General features: G+C 43.3%; 1 protein-coding gene across 2 annotated transcripts in view; it reads right to left on the reverse strand.

Moving 5' to 3' along the window:
• Nucleotides 1–22055, reverse strand: part of macrod2 (mono-ADP ribosylhydrolase 2) — a 1184313-nt gene that overhangs the window by 64943 nt on the left and 1097315 nt on the right. For both annotated transcript variants that reach the window (XM_071393968.1, XM_071393967.1), the window contains exons 10-11: nt 15891–15941; nt 8351–8413 (exon numbers count right to left, since the gene is read on the reverse strand). In XM_071393968.1, the coding sequence (XP_071250069.1) occupies nt 8351–8413; nt 15891–15941 (114 nt within the window). The remainder of the gene's footprint in view (nt 1–8350; nt 8414–15890; nt 15942–22055) is intronic.

A 22055-nucleotide genomic window follows, 5' to 3' on the forward strand; every position in this document is an offset into this window, starting at 1 on the left:
TTAGCTAACACAACGTGCCATTGGAACACAGGAGTGATGGTTGCTGATAATGGGCCCCTGTACGCTATGTAGGTATTCCATTAAAAGTCAGCTGTTTCCAGCTACAATAGTCATTTACAACATTAACAATGTCTACACTGTGTTTCTGATCAATTTGATGTCATTTGAATGGACCAAAAAAATTGCTTTTCTTTAAAAAACAAGGACATTTCTGTGACCCCAAACGTTTGAACGGTAGTGTATGTCAGTGGTTTGGACGTACAGTACTGCTAGGAATGAGAGGTTCATACGACTGCTTGTATATTGTTAAGAATGTGCCCCTAATATGCTCATGTAGGACCGTCAGCAAGCAGCAGGATGCAGATACATAGGCAGGGAGTTAATCAGGAGACTAGCTAAGGCCTGTGGAGAAATCATATTCAATATCTACTGTTGTGGAACTCTAGCTATAAATAGTCTCTGCTGTGTGTGCTACGCTAGGTCCTTAGCATGTGTGTGTGACAGAAGGGTCTACACATGGATGAATCCACCTGAGTGACTTAGCTTTCAGCATCAGTACATAACACCACTTTACTCTCTAATGTTGAGGAGACTGATGCACTTCCAGTTGGGGGTTTCTGCTGGGTTTGTGTGAGAGGCATTAGGATGTGTGTAGAATATTAAACCTTTACAGTGAGATAGCTGCCTATAGCAACAACCTACACTCCCTTCACCCATGACTCTCTGCCACAAACACTGTCTCTCTGTCTGCTCTTCTTTCCAGCCAACCTTTGCGTCGGACAAAACATGGGTGAAAAACACACTGAGAAATTGGCCAAATTGAAAGTGCTTCAGAGCGCTACGACCAGCAGCCGTTATATGTGACGAGTGTGTCTGTGCAAGGTGTGGGTGTGTGCGTGTGTGTGTGTGTCTGTGCAAGGTGTGGGTGTGTGCGTGTGCGTCACTGTGTGGCGTGCTGGGAAAGCCAGACGTCATAGGGGGAAAAGCCATTGATTCTCCATGCCTGCACTGAGCTTGTTTGAACACAGAGGGAAGCCTGTCTATGTAAGAGCAAACAGGCTACTGGCTACAGTAGCTGCCTATACTGTACTGGTAAGGGAATACATGTTGCTGTGTGTGTGTGTGTGTGTGTGTGTGTGTGTGTGTGTGTGTGTGTGTGTGTGTGTGTGTGTGTGTGTGTGTGTGTGTGTGTGTGTGTGTGTGTGTGTGTGTGTGTGTGTGTGTGTGTGTGTGTGTGTGTGTGTGTGTGTGTGTGTGTGTGTGTGTGTGTGTGTGTGTGGTGCGTGCGTGCGAGGTTGAGTGAGTGAGTGAGTGAGTGAGTGTGTGCGAGTGTGTGCGAGTGTGTGCGAGTGTGTGTGTGAGTGTGTGTGAGTGTGTGTGTGAGTGTGTGTGGCATAAATAAATCCTCTCAGTTTAATTCTCTCCCCACATTAAAAAGTAATACATGTATTTTTTCCTACTAGCTCTGACTTTGCTGATAACTTCTTTATTGAGGAAAAATGTACACTCTTAGAAACACTGTGTTATTTTTTAACACATCCCTGTGTCTAGTTAGGGACGGCACATGTTGTGTTACTTTAAACACTGTGTTGACAACATTTTCCAACACATTATGTGTCAATTCCTGCAATGAATGAGTTAATAGCTGACAACCACACAACACACCCTAGATGTGTTAGATTATTGACCAATCACACTGCAGAGTCATCATGCATCTTTGCCGTGGCCTCACACTCCCTCACGCTCTGAAAAGTGAAGTGACAACTGACAGCCTGGAGTGAGCCTCAGCCAGCAGGAGGAATACCACACAATAAACCAGGTACATTCATCTTTATCTGAAGGAGGTGACCATTTGAGGAAAATGCTGAGCGCACACAGCAACATTTAACCTTGATTTATAAAAATATCATGTTTCAGATGAGTTGTCAAGAAGTTAGGCTAGTTAGGCAAACTTCTACCATAATCATTATCATTACTCAGCATGCTCTACTGCAGGTAGATTTTTAGAATTGTTTTTAATATTTGTGTTTTTGCATTTACATTGATTGATTGATTAATATTATGCTACACAAAGTGAAATAACATAAACGTTTCTAAACTAATCTAATCAGTTAGGTTTTTTGCACCCGACACTGAAATGGTTGTTCCAGTTTAAATGGCTTAGGTAGTCTCCGCACAACGATCCTAACACTGGCAGTCATTCTGAAAAAATCTAACTAAACTGTTGGATATCTGGCTGGATTCACTTTGCCAGCCAGCATAATGTGACTTGCAGGCCTGATGTGGCCTGTAAACTAGGAGTTTCCTAACACCATTGTGCTATGGTATAACTAGGCCCTGAAAGAAAGGCCTTATGATATGTGTAATAATGTATTGTCATAAATAATTTAAGGAATAACCATATACCTTTATGTAGGGTTCTATGAAGAACCCTACATAAAGGGTTCTAGGGAGAACCCTAGATAAAGGGTTCCCCTACGGGGATAAACTGAAGAACGCTACTTAGTATCCTTCTGCATCACTTAAACCAACTCCTGTCATCTTTCACTCTGCCTATCTTTTCCCTCAATCGCCTATTTTTAGTATATTTTTATTTCACCTTTATTTATACAGGTAAGTCAATTAAGAACAAATTATTATTTACAATGACGACCTATCTTCTACCTCTCTCTCATCCGTCTATCTCATTTTCCCTTTCCCTGGTTTATTCTGCTGTGTGCTAAGTAAACAGATAGGGGATCGAACTTTGGCTGTGTGTCCTGCTCCAGCTCTGTCTTGTGACGTCTGATCATTTCTCTATACTGTATAATAGAGAAAGAAGAGTGATACTGCTGCATGCCAACTGGCCTGTGACATTGTCTCTTTATCAAGCCTCTGGTTAAAGTGTCTCTCTCAGTTGCCTCGCTCTTCCACTCAGCCTCTCCCCCCTCTCTCTCCCTCCTGCCAGCTCTCCTCCTCCATCGCTCTCTGTCTCCCTCTCTCTTTCAGTCTTTTTCTCCCTCTCTCTCTCTTTCTCTGTATCCTGTTCTTGGATTTTATGACAATTACATCACAAAGCAGGTCATCACAGCACGTCAGGAGGATTGTAAATTAGTCCCCCTATGAGACAGAGAATCAGGTGCTGCCACCCAAATATCACCCTATTTCACATGCTCCGAATACAACAAGTGTAGACCTTACCGTGAATTGCTTACTTACAAGCCCTTAACCAACAGTGCAGTTCAAGAAGAGTTATGAAAATATTTACCAGATAAACTAAAGTAAAAAGTAACACAATAAAATAACAATAACGAGTGCATAGCCCACTATTTAGGTAGTGCACTATTTAGGGAATAGGGTGCCATTTGGGACGCAGAACGGAATCAGGCTGTATGTGTAGATCGTGTACCGGAGTAAAGACCAAGTCTCTCATGCTGTCTCTAGTAGGCTGGGTGGGAGCCCTAAAGAATTACGCATGGGTCTTCTATCGCTTGCTGTCATCAGAGTTGTGTTGTAGCGACGACCTGCTGTATGCCAGCGAACGCTGGTCATTTTCGCAGATTCAACATGAAGAATTGTGGGAAAACGAACAGAAAATGACAGCTGATACTCCGGTCAGAGGAACATTCTGGTGTGTTAGTCTCTCGCGCTCCTTCTCTCTCTTCCACTTTTTCGAGCTGAAAGACGATGACCAGAGCTTACCCCTGATGTTGCACAATGATTTTAAGTCAATAAGTCATCGTTTTAGTCAAAGTATGAAATATTTGGGCTTGAAGTGACACATCTGAACTGCTCACTTCATGCAAATCCATGTGATTGCAGTGTATTTCCTATGATAGGACATACAAATTATTTTCCGGGCTTAGTTATATTTGAATGTTACCAACCACCAGCATGGCATTGTTTATTAATCAGAAACAGCTGCAAAGTTCTTCCTCTTGGTGACTGAGATGTGCCAAACAGCCTTGTGTCCCCCTGAGCCATGGAGCAAATTCAAATGACGGGGTACAAACTTATGTTTGGCACCTCCACTTTTTCCCCTGAAAATGATCATAATCCATTGGATAATTTGTACATTTTCACTTATTTTTTAGCTAGTCTGTATTAAAAATATATACTGTATATATGGCCATTTCATAGAGAGTAGTAGAGGAAGATGGGGTCGTAAGGGGATTCCTGTAAGTAGGCTGAGGTCAATAGAGAGTGATAGGAATAACATGTGCTTCAGTAAGGTTGGTTTTTTAGCGTTCCTGGACAACGTTAACGCAGGAATGGAACATAAATCACAGAAGATAGATGTTGTGGTGGCAGATGCAGAGAAGTACTTGGGTGTACGAGATTTTACTGCAGCAGAGTTACAAGGTGTTTTGAACAACAGTGTCCCGTCCTCCCAGGCTGCTGGCCAGTTGTGGAATTAGATAGGGCCAAAGTAGTGGAATAGTGATTGGGTTTTAATGGATGTAGGGTTAGGTTGTAGGGCAACTTTTTCACAAAGTGTAATGAAGTCATACTACAGAATAGTAGGCTGATACACAGCCAATACATTAGGTGGCAGCATGCACCTTCAACATTTGTTTGCGGACTGCCATAATACCAAAGAAGAAGAAGACGTACACGTTACATTTTACCAAAGATTTGTATAAATAAACCAAGATAGACCACAGCCTGTCGTTTCCAATGGGAACAGATGAGTCACAGTGGGCAGAACAAGCAAGGAGATGGGCAGAGCCATGCACGAGCTAACGAGATCCAACTGGAGCATTCTAGCATACATCTGCATATTTCCGTTAGGGAATGCCTACTCTGTGAAGTGCACGTACGTGTGCAATAACTCAATTCGCCTTTGTACTCATAAACAACGCGATTTTTTAGAAATTTTGCAGAATGTAGGCCAAAATCTTCATCCATTGCCGGCCGCTGGGCTTCCTCTCACTACCATCCGCCAAGCGGATGCGTCATATTTATACATCCGGTGAAATATCGGTCTCATTGTTCTATCTGTGATATTACTATGAACATTTACGGTGACTTGTGTCAATTGAGAAAAGCTGACTAAATCAGTGGTTCTCAATTCTCTCCTCAGGGAGCCCCCGCTGTTGCAGGACCAGCACACCTGATTTAACTTGTCCATTAACACAATAATAACACCTAAGGAATTTTTGGGATATAATATGGCTGACCAGAATAAAAAAAACATGATGGTTCTTCAAAAGTATCTAATTATAACCTTTGATATTGAGTAAGGTTCTTTATAGAACCATTCTCCATAAATGTTCTATAAAGAACCTTAAAAAGGGTTCTATATAGCCCCGAAATGGGTTGTAACCATAGAGATCCTATTTAATTGCTAGACGGGCTATGTCATAAACCCTCAAAGTTCCATAATGCGGTGATAATGGCAGCCGTTGTTGTCAGGAAGAAATCCAAAGTCTAAATGGAATGAATATTGAGAGTCAATATTCACGTAATAATAAGGAATTTCCCCTCGACCACGCCCACAAATTGAAGAAAACAAGCATTGTTTCCCATTGACCCCCAGTATAAAAGAGCCAACTTCGTCGTAAATGTTTTGTTATACAGAAATAACAAAATATGCCGACAAGCTGCTGTGTTGTTCAATGTACATGTACTGCCCTACAATCAGTGGCTTGTATTCATGGTTCCAAGGGAAGCCAGGCTTGCCGCGAAAATGTACCAAGAAAAAAAACATATACAAAACCCATATAAAATAATTTTCCTTCAATTCGTAAGAGGCTGAATGTATCTCCCCGGAGAAAGCATCCGAACGAGCAAAACAGCCACCCTGTGTGTAGGCCAACTATCTGATGCTGTTCGGTCAAAAAGAGTATGACATTGTTGCCGCCCGTAGCATTGAATGCAAGGGAAGCCAGCGAGCATTTGGACTACCTTGATAAAAAAGTATAAAATAATAGCCAATCAGCATTCAGCTAAACTGAGTGAGCTCAACTGTGAATAGTCCTGAAGCACCAAAAAAAAGTGTCAAGGGAAGCCAGTTTGGATTTAGCTTCACTCCAATCACATCACGTCACATCAAGAGCAATACGTCACTGACAGAAACATCTTGAATTGTTGCATCTCGTTGTGTTGTTGTCCTCCGGTCGCTAGCTAGCTAAAATTGGTCCTTTCCTAAATTAGCCATGGATGGAGATTTGGACTTATCATTTTACTTCTCCGTACTGGCCAATGATTAGAACTGCAATTCGAATCCAACCATAAATTCTTACATTGTGCCCTTGGCCTGAGAATGGAATTAAATATGTAGCTAGATGTAGAAGGCTAATGTTAACTAGCTAACGTTGCCCATGAAAGGAAGTTCGGCTAGCGAGCAAGCATTTTAGCCAGGTAGCCTAGGGCAACAAAACATAAAATAGTGTACTGTATGACAGAGTGATATACCATGTCATCAACATGAAAGAGGAGGATGGCATTGGCGTTTCTATACAAGTAGGGTGAGTCAACATGTTTTTCTACTTGCATGAACGCACGCACGCACGCACGCACGCACGCACGCACGCACGCACGCACGCACGCACGCACGCACGCACGCACGCACGCACACACACACACACACACACACACACACACACACACACACACACACACAGAAGCTGACGTTGATTGGACTAAATTGTTTTTGGTATCTTTTAGTTGTCACTGTATTAGACTAAGCAGAGGTGATTTGATGATGTTGAAATGTTGAAGTTGAAATGGTGCTGGAATAGTGGAGGCAGCTCCTGTTTTTTTTGCAACTTGCAGTAACTCTCTGTGGTTCTAAATCAATAGTTGTGTAGTAGTCCGAAATGGCAATGGCAATGCTGGAATGCGGTTTTAACCAATCAGCATTCAGGATTAGACCCACCCATTGTATAAATCCTATCATCGACTGATTTCAGCTAGTGTATGTCTGTGGATTGACCACATTGTTTGAATTGAATGTTGGCATATTGGCAGTTAATTAAAAAAGTGTATGGTATCCTACCTCTTAAACTGTCTGGCTAGCTAGCTAACAAACATACAGTGCAGATAAATTCTTAAAATTCATTGTTTTACACAATATTTTATCACAGCACTGGCAAACTATGGTTCTGTTCCTGTGCTAGAGCAAATGAGAAGTTTAGGTAATTTAAATTAGAGCCAGTACATCAACCCAGCCTTTACAGTACATCACAGAATCATATTAAACCTGACTAATTCATATTTCCTTTAAATACAATTACACCTTTACAGCACAGAACAGTCTTTAAATTCATACTGGATCGTGTGTAAGAGGTTGGCTGAAGGAGTGTTATTTTCCCGTGTTCTAAAATGTCTAGAGTGACTGTGCCAAGGCCTTTTGTCTGTGGATTAGCTGCCATTAAGCATCCAGCAGGCCTGATAAATTAGGATTTATAAAGATTATTACTAAATACTTACGCTCCATAATTCCTGTGATTGAATTTGTGAATCATATTTAATTATTATGGCTATGGATTATGGCAGAGGTAGTGATACAACGTGTATAGCCTGAGAGATGTGAGGAGGTGTGTGTGTGTGTGTGTGTGTGTGTGTGTGTGTGTGTGTGTGTGTGTGTGTGTGTGTGTGTGTGTGTGTGTGTGTGTGTGTGTGTGTGTGTGTGTGTGTGTGTGTGTGTGTGTGTGTGTGTGTGTGTGTGTGTGTGTGACTGCGAGATCTGAGGAGGTGTTAGTCAGTGTTTTGTTCAATTAGATTACAATGCATTGGTGCCCTTGAAGCAGCTTCACTAGCTATCTATCTTTTCCAGCCTCTGCGGCTATCTGAGTGTGTGTGTGTGTGTGTGTCTAATGCGTGTGCTTTAGACTACAATCAAGTGGTAGCGGTAGAGCGATTATTTCCCCAAAGAAAACATCACTGTAGTAGATATCTTTTTTTTAACCCCCCCCCCCCCCCCCCCCCCCCCAACCATAAGCTTGGAGCCAAACGGATGGTGTGCCAAGCTAATTGCCTTACGACGCCCTCCAGTGTAAGAATCTAATTATCTCTGGTCCATCTTACTGGAGAGGCCTATAATTGTTTCAATATTACACATCCAAAGGCCCTGAAACTGCAGAATAGCCTGATAATGCTTCTTAAATAAGTTTCCCCTGAAAGAAAACATTCTTTATAAAACCTCCCGGCTTCATCCTGTATTCATTTCCACAGAGAGGAACTTGGCACAGGGGAGAGATGGAGATTAGGGATACTGACCATGAATGATTGCATGCACACACGCTTGCACGCACTCTCACTCACACACACACAGAGAGAGAAACAACTGTACTGTAAATATGCTACTACACACATACAAAAATGCAATCCATGCAGAAAGTTGATACTAGAACACACACTCCCTTACCGTCATCATGGCGGTCTTCACTCTGATTCTTGCTTCTGGATTCCTTAGAAGGGGATGTGCCTGCTACAAGAAGGACAGGTATCAGTTGTGTGATACATATTATCACACATTATGGCAAGTCTCAAATAGCATGAAAGAGGCTTTGAGGCCAATGTCCAGAGCTGAGTCTGGGACAAAAGCACCATGGCCACGTGAGAACCAATGGATAGCAACCCTTGAACCAGCTCCAGCCCAGCTCTGAATCATCCTCTGGCTGATGGAACAGTATGAAAGGGCCAGTGGCTGGCACTAACTCAGACAGCCGTCACCATCAAACAAGGGCTGAACCGGGCACTGGGCAAGACTGGGAGGGGGGGGGGGCGACTTGGGAGAGGAGTGGAGGGAAGACAACACAGGGCTGGGAATTATGTTTTATGTTGGATAATGTCAGTGGGAGTGTGGTTGATACAGTAGATATTTGGAGCTGATGGGAGCATTTGGCTATGGTAGATGAGATATTTAAGCAATAAGGCCCAAGGGGGTGTGGTATATGGCCAATTTATACAACGAGTGGGTCTAATCCTGGTTGGTTCAAACCGCATTCCAGCCGGTGTCTATTCCACAAGTTACCACCAGCTAAATCTATGACGTTAAAATCTATGACGTTAAAAATGTACTTGTTCCATCTGGCTGAGTAATCCACTGTCTCATCAGCCCAGCCACGCAATTTATAAACTTGATTTCCACTATAAAAAGTATCTAGACATTATCTCACATTTCTTTTAGACTAACATTTAGTTTTCAACAGCAGAGATGTGTATAAACCTTGCTGTCTGTCTCTCCGACATTTGCAACATTGTTTCAATATTCAAATTCGATCTCCAGCTGTCCAATAGTAACGTGTCGGGAGTCGGGACAAGACAGACAGGCAGAGTTTCTCAGCCAGTCAAAATCATGAATCATGTAAACTGAAAAGTGCAGCTAGTTTGCAGTCTTTCCAGCTTCAGTTTGAAGTGATTGTGTTAGCTGTGTAGTTGGCTAGTTCCTCTGAGTGTTCTGACGAGTGAGCACATTTTCTATGCCAGGTGAAATCACGCCTCAGTAGCTCATTGTTATGGATGTATCCAAATAAATGTCACTAGAAAACAGCTTAAACAAATGCAAATGCAGCTACTTTGTTGTTATTCTGGCTGCACTTTTTGACGTGACTGTAAGTTAGCAGTAGTTGGCTAGCTAGCAAGGAAGGGATAAGAACGTTGCCAGCCAGTATGCAATGGAACATTTAGAACAAATGACTGGGTCACGTCCATAGAAACAGAACAAAAAGACTGAATGACTGGGTTGCGTCTCTAGAAACTAGAACGAACGAGCAGTCGGCTTGGGTAGCAACCCTAGATTTGTGTCGGGACTACATCTTGGAAGGACGACGCAACACGGGGTGCCTGGATACAGTCCTTAGCCATGGTATATTTGCCATATACACAAACCCCCGAGGTGCCTTATTGCTATTAAAAATTGGTTACCAACTTAATTAGGGCAGTAAAAAGTAATGTTTTGTCATCCTGTGGTATACAGTATGATATACCACGGCTGTCAGCCAATTAGCATTCAGGGCTCAAACCACCCAGTTTATGAAAGGAAACAAATAGAAAACATCCCTCAGATAATGTTAACTATGAGGTACAATCTCTATGATTTAGTCATTCTGTGCCTCATGGATCACTCTGTATCACATTTTACTATGCTTATAAAATTGCCCTTTATGTTCACGTTATAAAGGAATCCTATTGGAAACATAATCGGTAAATAATGTAAAGAATGTAAAGGTTTAAAAGTGTTTGGGTGGATAGATGGATAGCACACAGTTCACCCCACATCTAAAAGTGTTTGGGTGGATAGATGCATAGCACACAGTTCACCCCACATCTAAAAGTGTTTGGGTGGCTAGATGGATAGCACACAGTTCACCCCACATCTAAAAGTGTTTGGGTGGATAGATGGATAGCACACAGTTCACCCCACATCTAAAAGTGTTTGGGTGGATAGATGGATAGCACACAGTTCACCCCACATCTAAAAGTGTTTGGGTGGATAGATGGATAGCACACAGTTCACCCCACATCTAAAAGTGTTTGGGTGGATAGATGCATAGCACACAGTTCACCCCACATCTAAAAGTGTTTGGGTGGATAGAAGGATAGCACACAGTTCACCCCACATCTAAAAGTGTTTGGGTGGATAGAAGGATAGCACACAGTTCACCCCACATCTAAAAGTGTTTGGGTGGATAGATGCATAGCACACAGTTCACCCCACATCTAAAAGTGTTTGGGTGGATAGATGGATAGCACACAGTTCACCCCACATCTAAAAGTGTTTGGGTGGATAGAAGGATAGCACACAGTTCACCCCACATCTAAAAGTGTTTGGGTGGATAGATGGATAGCACACAGTTCACCCCACATCTAAAAGTGTTTGGGTGGATAGATGGATAGCACACAGTTCACCCCACATCTAAAAGTGTTTGGGTGGATAGATGGATAGCACACAGTTCACCCCACATCTAAAAGTGTTTGGGTGGATAGAAGGATAGCACATGGTTGGGGGCCCACATCTAAAAGTGTTTGGGTGGATAGATGGATAGCACACAGTTCACCCCACATCTAAAAGTGTTTGGGTGGATAGATGGATAGCACACAGTTCACCCCACATCTAAAAGTGTTTGGGTGGATAGATGGATAGCACACAGTTCACCCCACATCTAAAAGTGTTTGGGTGGATAGATGGATAGCACACAGTTCACCCCACATCTAAAAGTGTTTGGGTGGATAGATGGATAGCACACAGTTGGGGGCCCACATCTAAAAGTGTTTGGGTGGATAGATGGATAGCACACAGTTCACCCCACATCTAAAAGTGTTTGGGTGGATAGATGGATAGCACACAGTTCACCCCACATCTAAAAGTGTTTGGGTGGATAGAAGGATAGCACATGGTTGGGGGCCCACATCTAAAAGTGTTTGGGTGGATAGAAGGATAGCACACAGTTCACCCCACATCTAAAAGTGTTTGGGTGGATAGATGGATAGCACACAGTTGGGGGCCCACATCTAAAAGTGTTTGGGTGGATAGAAGGATAGCACACAGTTGGGGGCCCACATCTAAAAGTGTTTGGGTGTATAGAAGGATAGCACATGGTTGGGGGCCCACATCTAAAAGTGTTTGGGTGGATAGATGGATAGCACACAGTTCACCCCACATCTAAAAGTGTTTGGGTGGATAGATGGATAGCACACAGTTGGGGGCCCACATCTAAAAGTGTTTGGGTGGATAGAAGGATAGCACATGGTTGGGGGCCCACATCTAAAAGTGTTTGGGTGTATAGAAGGATAGCACATGGTTGGGGGCCCACATCTAAAAGTGTTTGGGTGGATAGATGGATAGCACACAGTTGGGGGCCCACATCTAAAAGTGTTTGGGTGGATAGAAGGATAGCACATGGTTGGGGGCCCACATCTAAAAGTGTTTGGGTGGATAGAAGGATAGCACACAGTTCACCCCACATCTAAAAGTGTTTGGGTGGATAGATGGATAGCACACAGTTGGGGGCCCACATCTAAAAGTGTTTGGGTGGATAGAAGGATAGCACACAGTTGGGGGCCCACATCTAAAAGTGTTTGGGTGGATAGATGGATAGCACATGGTTGGGGGCCCACATCTAAAAGTGTTTGGGTGGATAGAAGGATAGCACACAGTTGGGGGCCCACATCTAAAAGTGTTTGGGTGAATTGAAGGATAGCACACAGTTCACCCCACATCTAAAAGTGTTTGGGTGAATTGAAGGATAGCACAGTTCACCCCACATCTAAAAGTGTTTGGGTGAATTGAAGGATAGCACAGTTCACCCCACATCTAAAAGTGTTTGGGTGAATTGAAGGATAGCACACAGTTGGGGGCCCACATCTAAAAGTGTTTGGGTGTATAGAAGGATAGCACATGGTTGGGGGCCCACATCTAAAAGTGTTTGGGTGGATAGATGGATAGCACACAGTTCACCCCACATCTAAAAGTGTTTGGGTGGATAGATGGATAGCACACAGTTGGGGGCCCACATCTAAAAGTGTTTGGGTGGATAGAAGGATAGCACACAGTTGGGGGCCCACATCTAAAAGTGTTTGGGTGTATAGAAGGATAGCACATGGTTGGGGGCCCACATCTAAAAGTGTTTGGGTGGATAGATGGATAGCACACAGTTCACCCCACATCTAAAAGTGTTTGGGTGGATAGATGGATAGCACACAGTTGGGGGCCCACATCTAAAAGTGTTTGGGTGGATAGAAGGATAGCACATGGTTGGGGGCCCACATCTAAAAGTGTTTGGGTGTATAGAAGGATAGCACATGGTTGGGGGCCCACATCTAAAAGTGTTTGGGTGGATAGATGGATAGCACACAGTTCACCCCACATCTAAAAGTGTTTGGGTGGATAGATGGATAGCACACAGTTGGGGGCCCACATCTAAAAGTGTTTGGGTGGATAGAAGGATAGCACATGGTTGGGGGCCCACATCTAAAAGTGTTTGGGTGGATAGAAGGATAGCACACAGTTCACCCCACATCTAAAAGTGTTTGGGTGGATAGATGGATAGCACACAGTTGGGGGCCCACATCTAAAAGTGTTTGGGTGGATAGAAGGATAGCACACAGTTGGGGGCCCACATCTAAAAGTGTTTGGGTGGATAGATGGATAGCACATGGTTGGGGGCCCACATCTAAAAGTGTTTGGGTGGATAGAAGGATAGCACACAGTTGGGGGCCCACATCTAAAAGTGTTTGGGTGAATTGAAGGATAGCACACAGTTCACCCCACATCTAAAAGTGTTTGGGTGAATTGAAGGATAGCACAGTTCACCCCACATCTAAAAGTGTTTGGGTGAATTGAAGGATAGCACACAGTTCACCCCACATCTAAAAGTGTTTGGGTGAATTGAAGGATAGCACATGGTTGGTGGCACACATCTCACTACAATATAATCTAAAAACACTTCCTGAGACAGACAATAAAACCAAAAGTCACTCTCACTCTATGCTTAGTTGGCTGCACATGTAGTGGACGGTGTTCACGAGATCTACAAGTCAACTACTGTAGAGGTGGTAGTAGCACTGGTTTGATTGGTTGCATGACAACAACAGACAGGATATACAAAGTAAGTTCAGAGCTCTAGAGCTTATATAGGCCTGGACCGGTATTCAATGATAGACTTCATGAAGCAACTTACCAGAAGTTCACATATACCACATTTGCTGTAAACTTTCTCTTCCCTCTCACATACATACAGCAAGCACTTCTCTATCTGTAGAGGCAGCATCTGTTCATACCAGATAAACTACAGTGCCTTTGGAAAGTGTTCAGACCCCTTTCCTTTTCCCACATTTTGTTACGTTACAGCCTTATTCTAAAATGGATTAAATATGATTTTTTTCCAGTAATCTACACACAATACCCCCTAATAACAAAGCGAAAACAGGTTTTTACCTTATTTACATAAGTATTCACACTTTGCTACGAGACTCGAAATTGAGCTCAGGTACATCCTGTTTCCATTGATCATCCTTGTGATGTTTCTACAAGTTGATTGGAGTCCAACTGTGGTAAATTCAATTGATTTGACATGATTTGGAAAGGCACATGCCTGTCTATATAAGGTCCTTCAGTTGACAGTGCATGTCAGAGCAAAAATCAAGCCATGAGGTTGAAGGCATTGTCTGTAGAGCTCCGAGACAGGATTGTGTCGAGGCACAGATCTGGGGAAGGGTACCAAAAAATGTCTGCAGCATTGGAGGTCCCCAAGAACACAGTGGCCTCCATCATTCTTAAATGGAAGAAGTTTGGAACCACCAACTCTTCCTAGAGCTGGCCACCTGGCCAAACTGAGCAATCGTGGGAGAAGAGCCTTGGTCAGGGAGGTGACCAAGGACCCGATGGTCACTCTGACAGAGCTCCAGAGTTCCTCTGTGGAGATGGGAGAACCTTCCAGAAGGACAATAATCTCTGCAGCACTGCGAAAATCAGGCCTTTATGGTAGAGTGGCCAGACGGAAGCCAATCCTCAGTAAAAGGCACATGACAGCCCGCTTGGAGTTTGCCAAAAGGCACCTAAAGACTCTCAGACCATGACAAGAAAGATTCTCTAGTCTGATGAAACCAAGATTGAACTCTTTGGCATGAATGTCAAGCGTCAAGTCCTGGTTAAACCTGGCACGGTGGTGGCAAAGTCATGCTGTAGGGATGTTTTTCAGCGGCAGGGACTGGGAGATTAGTCAGAATCGAGGGAAAGATGAACAGAGTAAAGTACAGAGAGATCCTTGATGAAAACCTGCTCCAGAGTGCTCAGGACCTCAGACTGGGGCAAAGTTTCACCTTCCAACAGAACAACAGCCAAGACAACGCAGGAGTGGTTTCGGGACAAGTCTATGAAGGTCCTTGAGTGGCCCAGCCAGAGCCCGGACTTGAACCCGATCGAACATCTCTGGAGAGACCTGAAAATAGCTTTGCAGTGACGCTCCCCATCTAACCGGACAAAGTTTGAGAGGATCTGCAGAGAAGAATGGGAGAAACTCCCCAAATACAGGTGTGCCAAGCTTGTAGCGACATACCAAAGAAGACTCAAGGCTGTAATCACTGCCAAAGGTGCTTCAACAAAGTACTGAGTAAACAGTCTGAATACTTACAGTATGTAAATGTGATATTTCAGTTGTTGTTTTATACATTTGCAAATATTTCTAAAAACCTGTTTTTACTTTGTCATTATTGGGGATTGTATGTAGATTGATGAGGGACAAAAAACTATTTAATACATTTCAGAATAAGGCTGTAACATAACAAAATGTGAATACTTTTCAAATGCACTGTATTTGACAGAATCTAGAACCATTTTGGTTTCCACGTAGAACCCTCTATGGAACCAAACGGATTCTACCTGGAACCAATAACTGTTCTCCTATGGGGACAGCCGAAGGACCCTTTTAGGTTCTAGATAGCACCTTTTTTCCTGAAAGTGTACCTGGTATTTTTACCACTGATTTTGTCACTGCCGGAATTGTGTCTGAACATTCCATTTTGTGACAGACACAATTTCCCACCCCTTACCTACCCGCACCTTGAATGTATCAAATAAATGTGTTAGGATTTTCACAGGTTTACTTGTGAAGCGTTATACCTGCTCTCTCTCTCTCTCTCTCTCTCTCTCTCTCTCTCTCTCTCTCTCTCTCTCTCTCTCTCTCTGAAACTGTTTGAAAAGCAATCACTCTTTAATTATGCTAACATTTCAGAATTCTAACCTTAGTCAGAGTACTGAAAATTCATATATAAATGTAAACGCGCTGACATAGGTCAAAAGGCTAAAAGTGGTATTTTCCAATCATAGTGTGCGTGTGTTTCCTTGACTTTTTATTACTGTTTCATATCTCCAACACGTGCACATATAACCTACACTCAATGTGTAATTGCATCTCACGTCAAGGTGAAAAAAACAGAACTCTGAAACCGTCATGGCCACTAACCTCCTGTCTTCTGTCCATCCTCAGTGTCCTCTTCTGTAGTCACATCGTTATCTGGTGAAGAAAACAAGAGAGAGAAAATCAGACCCTGCAATTTCACAAACCACTATCTACTGATACTGCAGTGTAGTAGTGTCATACTGGGTTAGGCCTATCACTGGGTAGTTACAGTACTGATGACCAAGGACTGCAGCATTTACACACCAAAAAACAATGGTTCTAAATAATACCAGAGAGGGGTTATTTGGTTGGTAACTATAGCGGAACTCTTTTTGGTGCTAAATAAAAAAACATTTTATGTAAAGAACCATGGTCATAAAGTTCTAAATGGAACCTGTATGGTGCTATAAATAACCCTTTCCTAAGGTTCTATAAAGCACCATAAAAGAAAGTTAGATATAGCACAAAAATGGTTCCGCTATGGTTACAACCCTTTTGGGGCTATATAGAACCTTTTTTATGGTTCTTTATATAACATTTATCGAGAAAGGTTCTTTATAGCACCATACAGGTTCCATTTAGAACTTTATGACCATGGTTCTTTACATAAAATGTTTTTTTATTTAGCACCAAAAAGAGTTCCGCTCTCAATCTCAAAAGTTATTTGTTGATCCTTTAGAACCCATGTGTCAAACTTATTCCACAGAGGGCTGAGTGTGGGTTCTCCCTTGGACTTGATTGATAATTAAGGTAATTGATTAGTAAAGAACTCCCCTCACCTGGTTGTCTAGCTCTTAATTGAAAGGAAAAAACAGAAAACAGCAGACATGAGGTCCTCCATGGAATCAGTTTGACACCCATAAATAAAATTCCATAGCTGTTAAAGTGTTAACTGAATCAAGTGAGATACCTCTGGAACAGCTGGGGGACCCTGAGGAGAGAATTCAGAACCACCGAACGATAAAAATCAACCGCTCTTAATTGACACAACGTGAACTGCAAAGAACCATTGAAGAGCTCAAAGGGTTCTTTGAGTCATTATGGTTCCACATAGAACCATCAGCCTTCCCAAAGAACCCTTGAGGATCACTGAGAATAAGGCTCATGGGGACATTTACACACAGATGGAACCCTTGAGAAGTAGGAAAGGAATTTAATCACATTGGACTCAATATTCAAAAGGCACTCGCACATCTGATCTACCTTTGTTGCAGGTGCATGGTAATAATTGAATAAGATGAGAAAAAATAAGAAACCTGCACACTGCTCTTGCTAGTATCACTGCTCTTTATTAAACTGTACGTACCGGCTTCAAGGCCTTCGTCAGAGCTCACATTGGACTAAAATAGTCTCCCATTGACATTTATAAATGATGTATGCCAACGTCCTCTCTCTCCCTCTTTCCCTCTCTCTTCCGCTCCATCTCTCTCGCTCTCCCTCTTTCCCTCTCTCTTCCTCTCCATCTCTCTCGCTCTCCCTCTTTCCCTCTCTCTTTCTCTCCATCTCCCTCTTCCTTGCTCTCTCTCTCTCTCTCTCTCTCATCCAGTGGCAACATTCACAGGTTTTACATATTATTTTGGCATTAATACATGTCACATATCAGTTTGCAAACAATATAAAAAAATATTAATTGAGTTAATAAAGTTCCATACAAACATGGTCTCTTTTTTGCTTTCTTGCGTAAGGCAGCTCCAAAATGTAGGTGTTTAAGCCTAGCTCAGTGCTTTCTGTTGTGGTGGGGCAGCCAGCGGAAAATACACAGCGTACGGGTTGGTAATGTTCTCTAGTTGCGCCGTGACTGGCTCAGTGTTCTGTCACTCATGGGGACACTACGTCACCGCAAAATCTATAGCTCGAAAATTCAAGCCCCGTGTGTGCTGCCATAGAGTTACATTAGAAGTGCCCATCCAGCTTCACTTGGCTCATCGCGCTCTAGCGGGCTGGGCACCTGCAGACTGACTTCATCATCATGAATCACTTCGACAATCTACTGGCAAATCCTTTTCAATCCTTGTCATATGAAGATACATTTTTGATAAAATGTATCGGTGCTCATCAGCCATTGGACATAAACATTACACAACATGTTGAAAATCACAAATTCAACAATGAGTGTTTTGGAAGGAATCAGTGGCTAACCGTAAGCGTTGCAAAACACCTTGATCATTGGCCATGCTGTCAATCCAACTGGAAACTCGGGAACTGGGAAATCTCAGACTCTGAAAAAAACGAGCTCCGACTGGGAAAATAAGTTTTGAACAGTCATCCAACTCAGAATTCCAAGTCGGGAACTCGGGCCTCTTTCTAGAGCTCCGACCTGAAGATCATTGTCATGATTCAACCTTGTTTTTTCCCGAGTTCCCAGTTCTCTTGAAAGCCCCATAAATCCAGAGAATGCCAGACTTTGGTGACAAAGTTTGATGACAAAATTTGCCCTCAAGGACCGACGCACAGCACAACAAGGTGATTCCAAAAATGTATTGTATGCTTCTGCATAAATTATGTATAATGCCAGGGAGATATGTATACTGTAGCTAAAAAAAGTAATACTATGTTGTGTAGTAAGCTGTTAGTAGCCCATGACACGGATTACATGAAGTCTCTCACATTCCCACAAAACACTTGAATTTCAGCCAGTGTGAGCCCTTCATATTTTCAATGTCGCAAATACCTCAAGGAGAGCCGCTCCTTTCATTTCTCTGTTCCATCTACAGTATGAGGTATTGTACACAATGTAAACCTGAGGGGATGGTTCAGTGTGAAGGGTTAGACAGGAGTAGGGAGTGTCTTCAGAGTGATACGTGGAGTAGAGAGTAGAGTAAGCCCTAGGCAGAGCCATTGCGATGCATGCCCACTCCTGTGGCTGAACTAATGCACTCACGCACACACGCGGACCACGCACCCACGTGCAGGGCTCAAAAGCACACTAGCACACTTTACAACCATTGCCACGACTCTCCCAGTGTGTGCGTAGCAGGACATTGTGTGCGTCTGTTTGTGTGTACGTGTGTGCCATTGGTTGTGTGACTGTGTGTGCGTGGGAAGTCAGTATAAAATGAATTGTTTTGTATTCTTGACTTCAGAACGTTCCCGTGAATAAACCTTTTTGACTATTTTAGCTGGGTCTGTTTCATTCGACCAGGATCTTACAAATTCTGGTTTGCAGACTGAGTAATATAATTAAATTGGATTATCTACCTTGAGAACATAATTCTCTTGACAGTATCACAATACTCGATACTATCACAATACTAGATACCAAAACGATACCAGAACGATACCATGAATTCGAATTAGTCACAGAATGGCACTTGATCCAGACAGATCTTTTGAGTTCAATATCATGTTTTTTTTAACCAATCTAACTACATAACAACATAATGGTAATCATTTATTTGAATGGAAAGTCTCTATTGATAAACTGGGTGAATCAAGATGTAGCCTAGCCCTATTCACAATACAGGTGAATGCATATTCAATAGGAGTGTGTGCATGCATTGAGTTATTAAGCTTGTTTTCTGTGATTTCATGAGGCTACAGATGGGGAAAAAAATGTAGCTTTCATTTGGGACTTATTTTATTGTACTGATCAACAACATTTGCATAGAAGAAGCAATTCTTCTTTTATAAAAGTGTGTTTCTTTGAGACCCATGCCCTCATTCACACACAAAGTCCTTTCAAGGCTGAAGCAAAGATGATCTTGTCTGGGAGAGATGCGATGTGGGTGAGATGAATCGAACGAATAAAGTTTTTGGTGACAATCAGCAATATGTTGCATTATGGTTTGCATATTATCAGAAATAAGGTACTAGGGTTGTGAACTGATTTTGGCTTCAGCTGTGAGCTAGCAAGGAAACTTGGCCTACAAAGCTAGAAGCTAGCGGTATCTTCTTGCATTGTAATGTTCTAGCCTGTACTGTTTTAGGAACAGTAATTAGCAGTTTCAACATCTCTACATGCTGTGTTGCATTATTCAAGTGTGTTAACTTCTGTGCAGCATAAGTGGATATGCAGCCCAGACTCCCAGTGAGTAGTGGTTCCTAATGGCAGGCTAGATCTAGCAATGAGGAAGTGGAGCAGGCATGGTGCTATAATGGTACATCGGCAGCGCTGATAGACAGACTTGATTCTCTCTCAATCAGTAGACGACATGAAACACATTTGACAGAAGCACCACAACATTTACTATTACCGGAGGGAGGGGGCATAGGAGGCTCAAGGCCCTCACCTAAAGCTACTGTAATGGTGGCATTATAGGCAGGCAGTGGCAGCTACGTGGGTTGAACCCAGGAGAAGATGGTGGTGGATAGGGGCCATAGGAAGGGAAGAGGGGGTAGTAAGGAAGGAAGGGTGGAAGAGATGGTAAGAGGAGGGTGTTCTCAAGGCCCTCACCTAAAGCTACTGTAATAGTGGTGTAAGTGAACTACCACAGGCATGGCAGACATGTGGCAGCCACTCTCCTTCACAGATCATTTCAGTCATGTGGCCTTGTACGGGGTATGGGAGGAGGGGGTTGATGGGGAGGAAGGAGGGAGAAAGGGGGAGGGGATAGAGGACTGGGGATGTGAATTTTAGTAAGGCAATTGAGGTGCTGGAATAGACTGTTCATGCCAATAAACCATCTAGGTATAGTTAGCACTGAGGGATGGGTTCACCTCTCATCGTACCAGTGAAAGGTGCAATCTGCAGTTGAAACAATAACAAAGCATTTGCCACTGTTTCGGTAAAAAGCTGAGGGATGGGGGTGAGGAAACGTAATCACTCTCAAATTTTGTGACAGAGCAAGGACTGACATTCCATTATATCAAAACTGGAGTAAAACAAACATATATTTTGGGTTCTGATGGGGTACAACAGTTAAACTGAGCTAATGAGGCATTTTTAAGTTATATTCTTCAAAAATGGATGTAGCAACTGCAGATTGCCCCTTTTTAATGTCACTCACAAATTGTACAGGTTGCTCAGCAACAACTATCTGGGACTGGGAAACCATCAAAGGCAGAAGGTACATTCCAGGTATGAATATAATTATTGTATCCTGTCTCGTGTGACATTTCAGACGATAGTGAAAACATTTTCTTCTTGATCTAAACATAATGCATGGCACTCAGTATATGGTAGCTACAACACAGTTACTACCCACTGCCAAATATAACTAAGAGAGATGGGAGCATCCCAGATGGCACCCTATTCCCTATATAGTGCACTACTTTTGACCAGAGCCCTACAGGTGGTATGGTCGCTGGTCAAAAGTAGTGCACTATAAGGGAATAGGGTGCCATCTGGGATGCAACCAAAAGGCCTGAGCCAGCATCCCGCCACTGGCACTGTGATCAGTAACACACGATGACACAGTCATTCATAGTCTGATGAAACACACGCACGCACGCACACACACACACAACCACACACACACACACACACACACACACACACACACACACACACACACACACACACACACACACACACACACACACATCCTCCCGACTTCCACACACACAGACACCACACAGGCTCAATTTGCACTCCCTCTCGGTGGTCCTGCTTCCCGCATCCCCCCCTCCTTCCACCCGTCCCCTTCCACCACATAGAGAAACCCAGGCAGTCTCATCACAATAAACACAGTTTGCTGCGTTTCCCACAAATTACAGTCTTTGGTGCCCACAAACACTGGCAGAGAGAAGCTTCCTATTAGAACCAGTAGGGGTTCTCATGTCTCATGTAGTGTAAAGACGAACCATGTCATTACAAGTAAAGTGCCATGTAAATAAAGTAGCAATTGGAAAGTAAGGGAAACATTGTGAGAGAGAGGGGGGGAGAGAAAGAGCGAGGGAGGGGCAAAGAGAGAGAGGGGATATTTTCACCTTGTCGGGTATTCGAACCAGCAACTTTTCGGTTACTGGCCCAATGCTCTAACGTGTGTGTGTGTGTGTGTGTGTGTGTGTGTGTGTGTGTGTGTGTGTGTGTGTGTGTGTGTGTGTGTGCGTGCGTGCGTGCGTGCGTGCGTGCGTGCGTGCGTGCGTGCGTGCGTGCGTGCGTGCGTGTGTGCGTGCGTGCGTGCGTGCGAGCGAGCGAGCGAGCGAGAGAGAGAGAGAGAGAGAGAGAGAGAGAGAGAGAGAGAGAGACAGACAGACAGACAGACAGACAGACAGACAGACAGACAGACAGACAGACAGACAGACAGACAGACAGACAGACAGACAGACAGACAGACAGACAGACAG

The sequence above is a fragment of the Salvelinus alpinus genome, chromosome 3, assembly GCF_045679555.1.
Source record: "Salvelinus alpinus chromosome 3, SLU_Salpinus.1, whole genome shotgun sequence".
Classification (NCBI taxonomy): domain Eukaryota; kingdom Metazoa; phylum Chordata; class Actinopteri; order Salmoniformes; family Salmonidae; genus Salvelinus; species Salvelinus alpinus.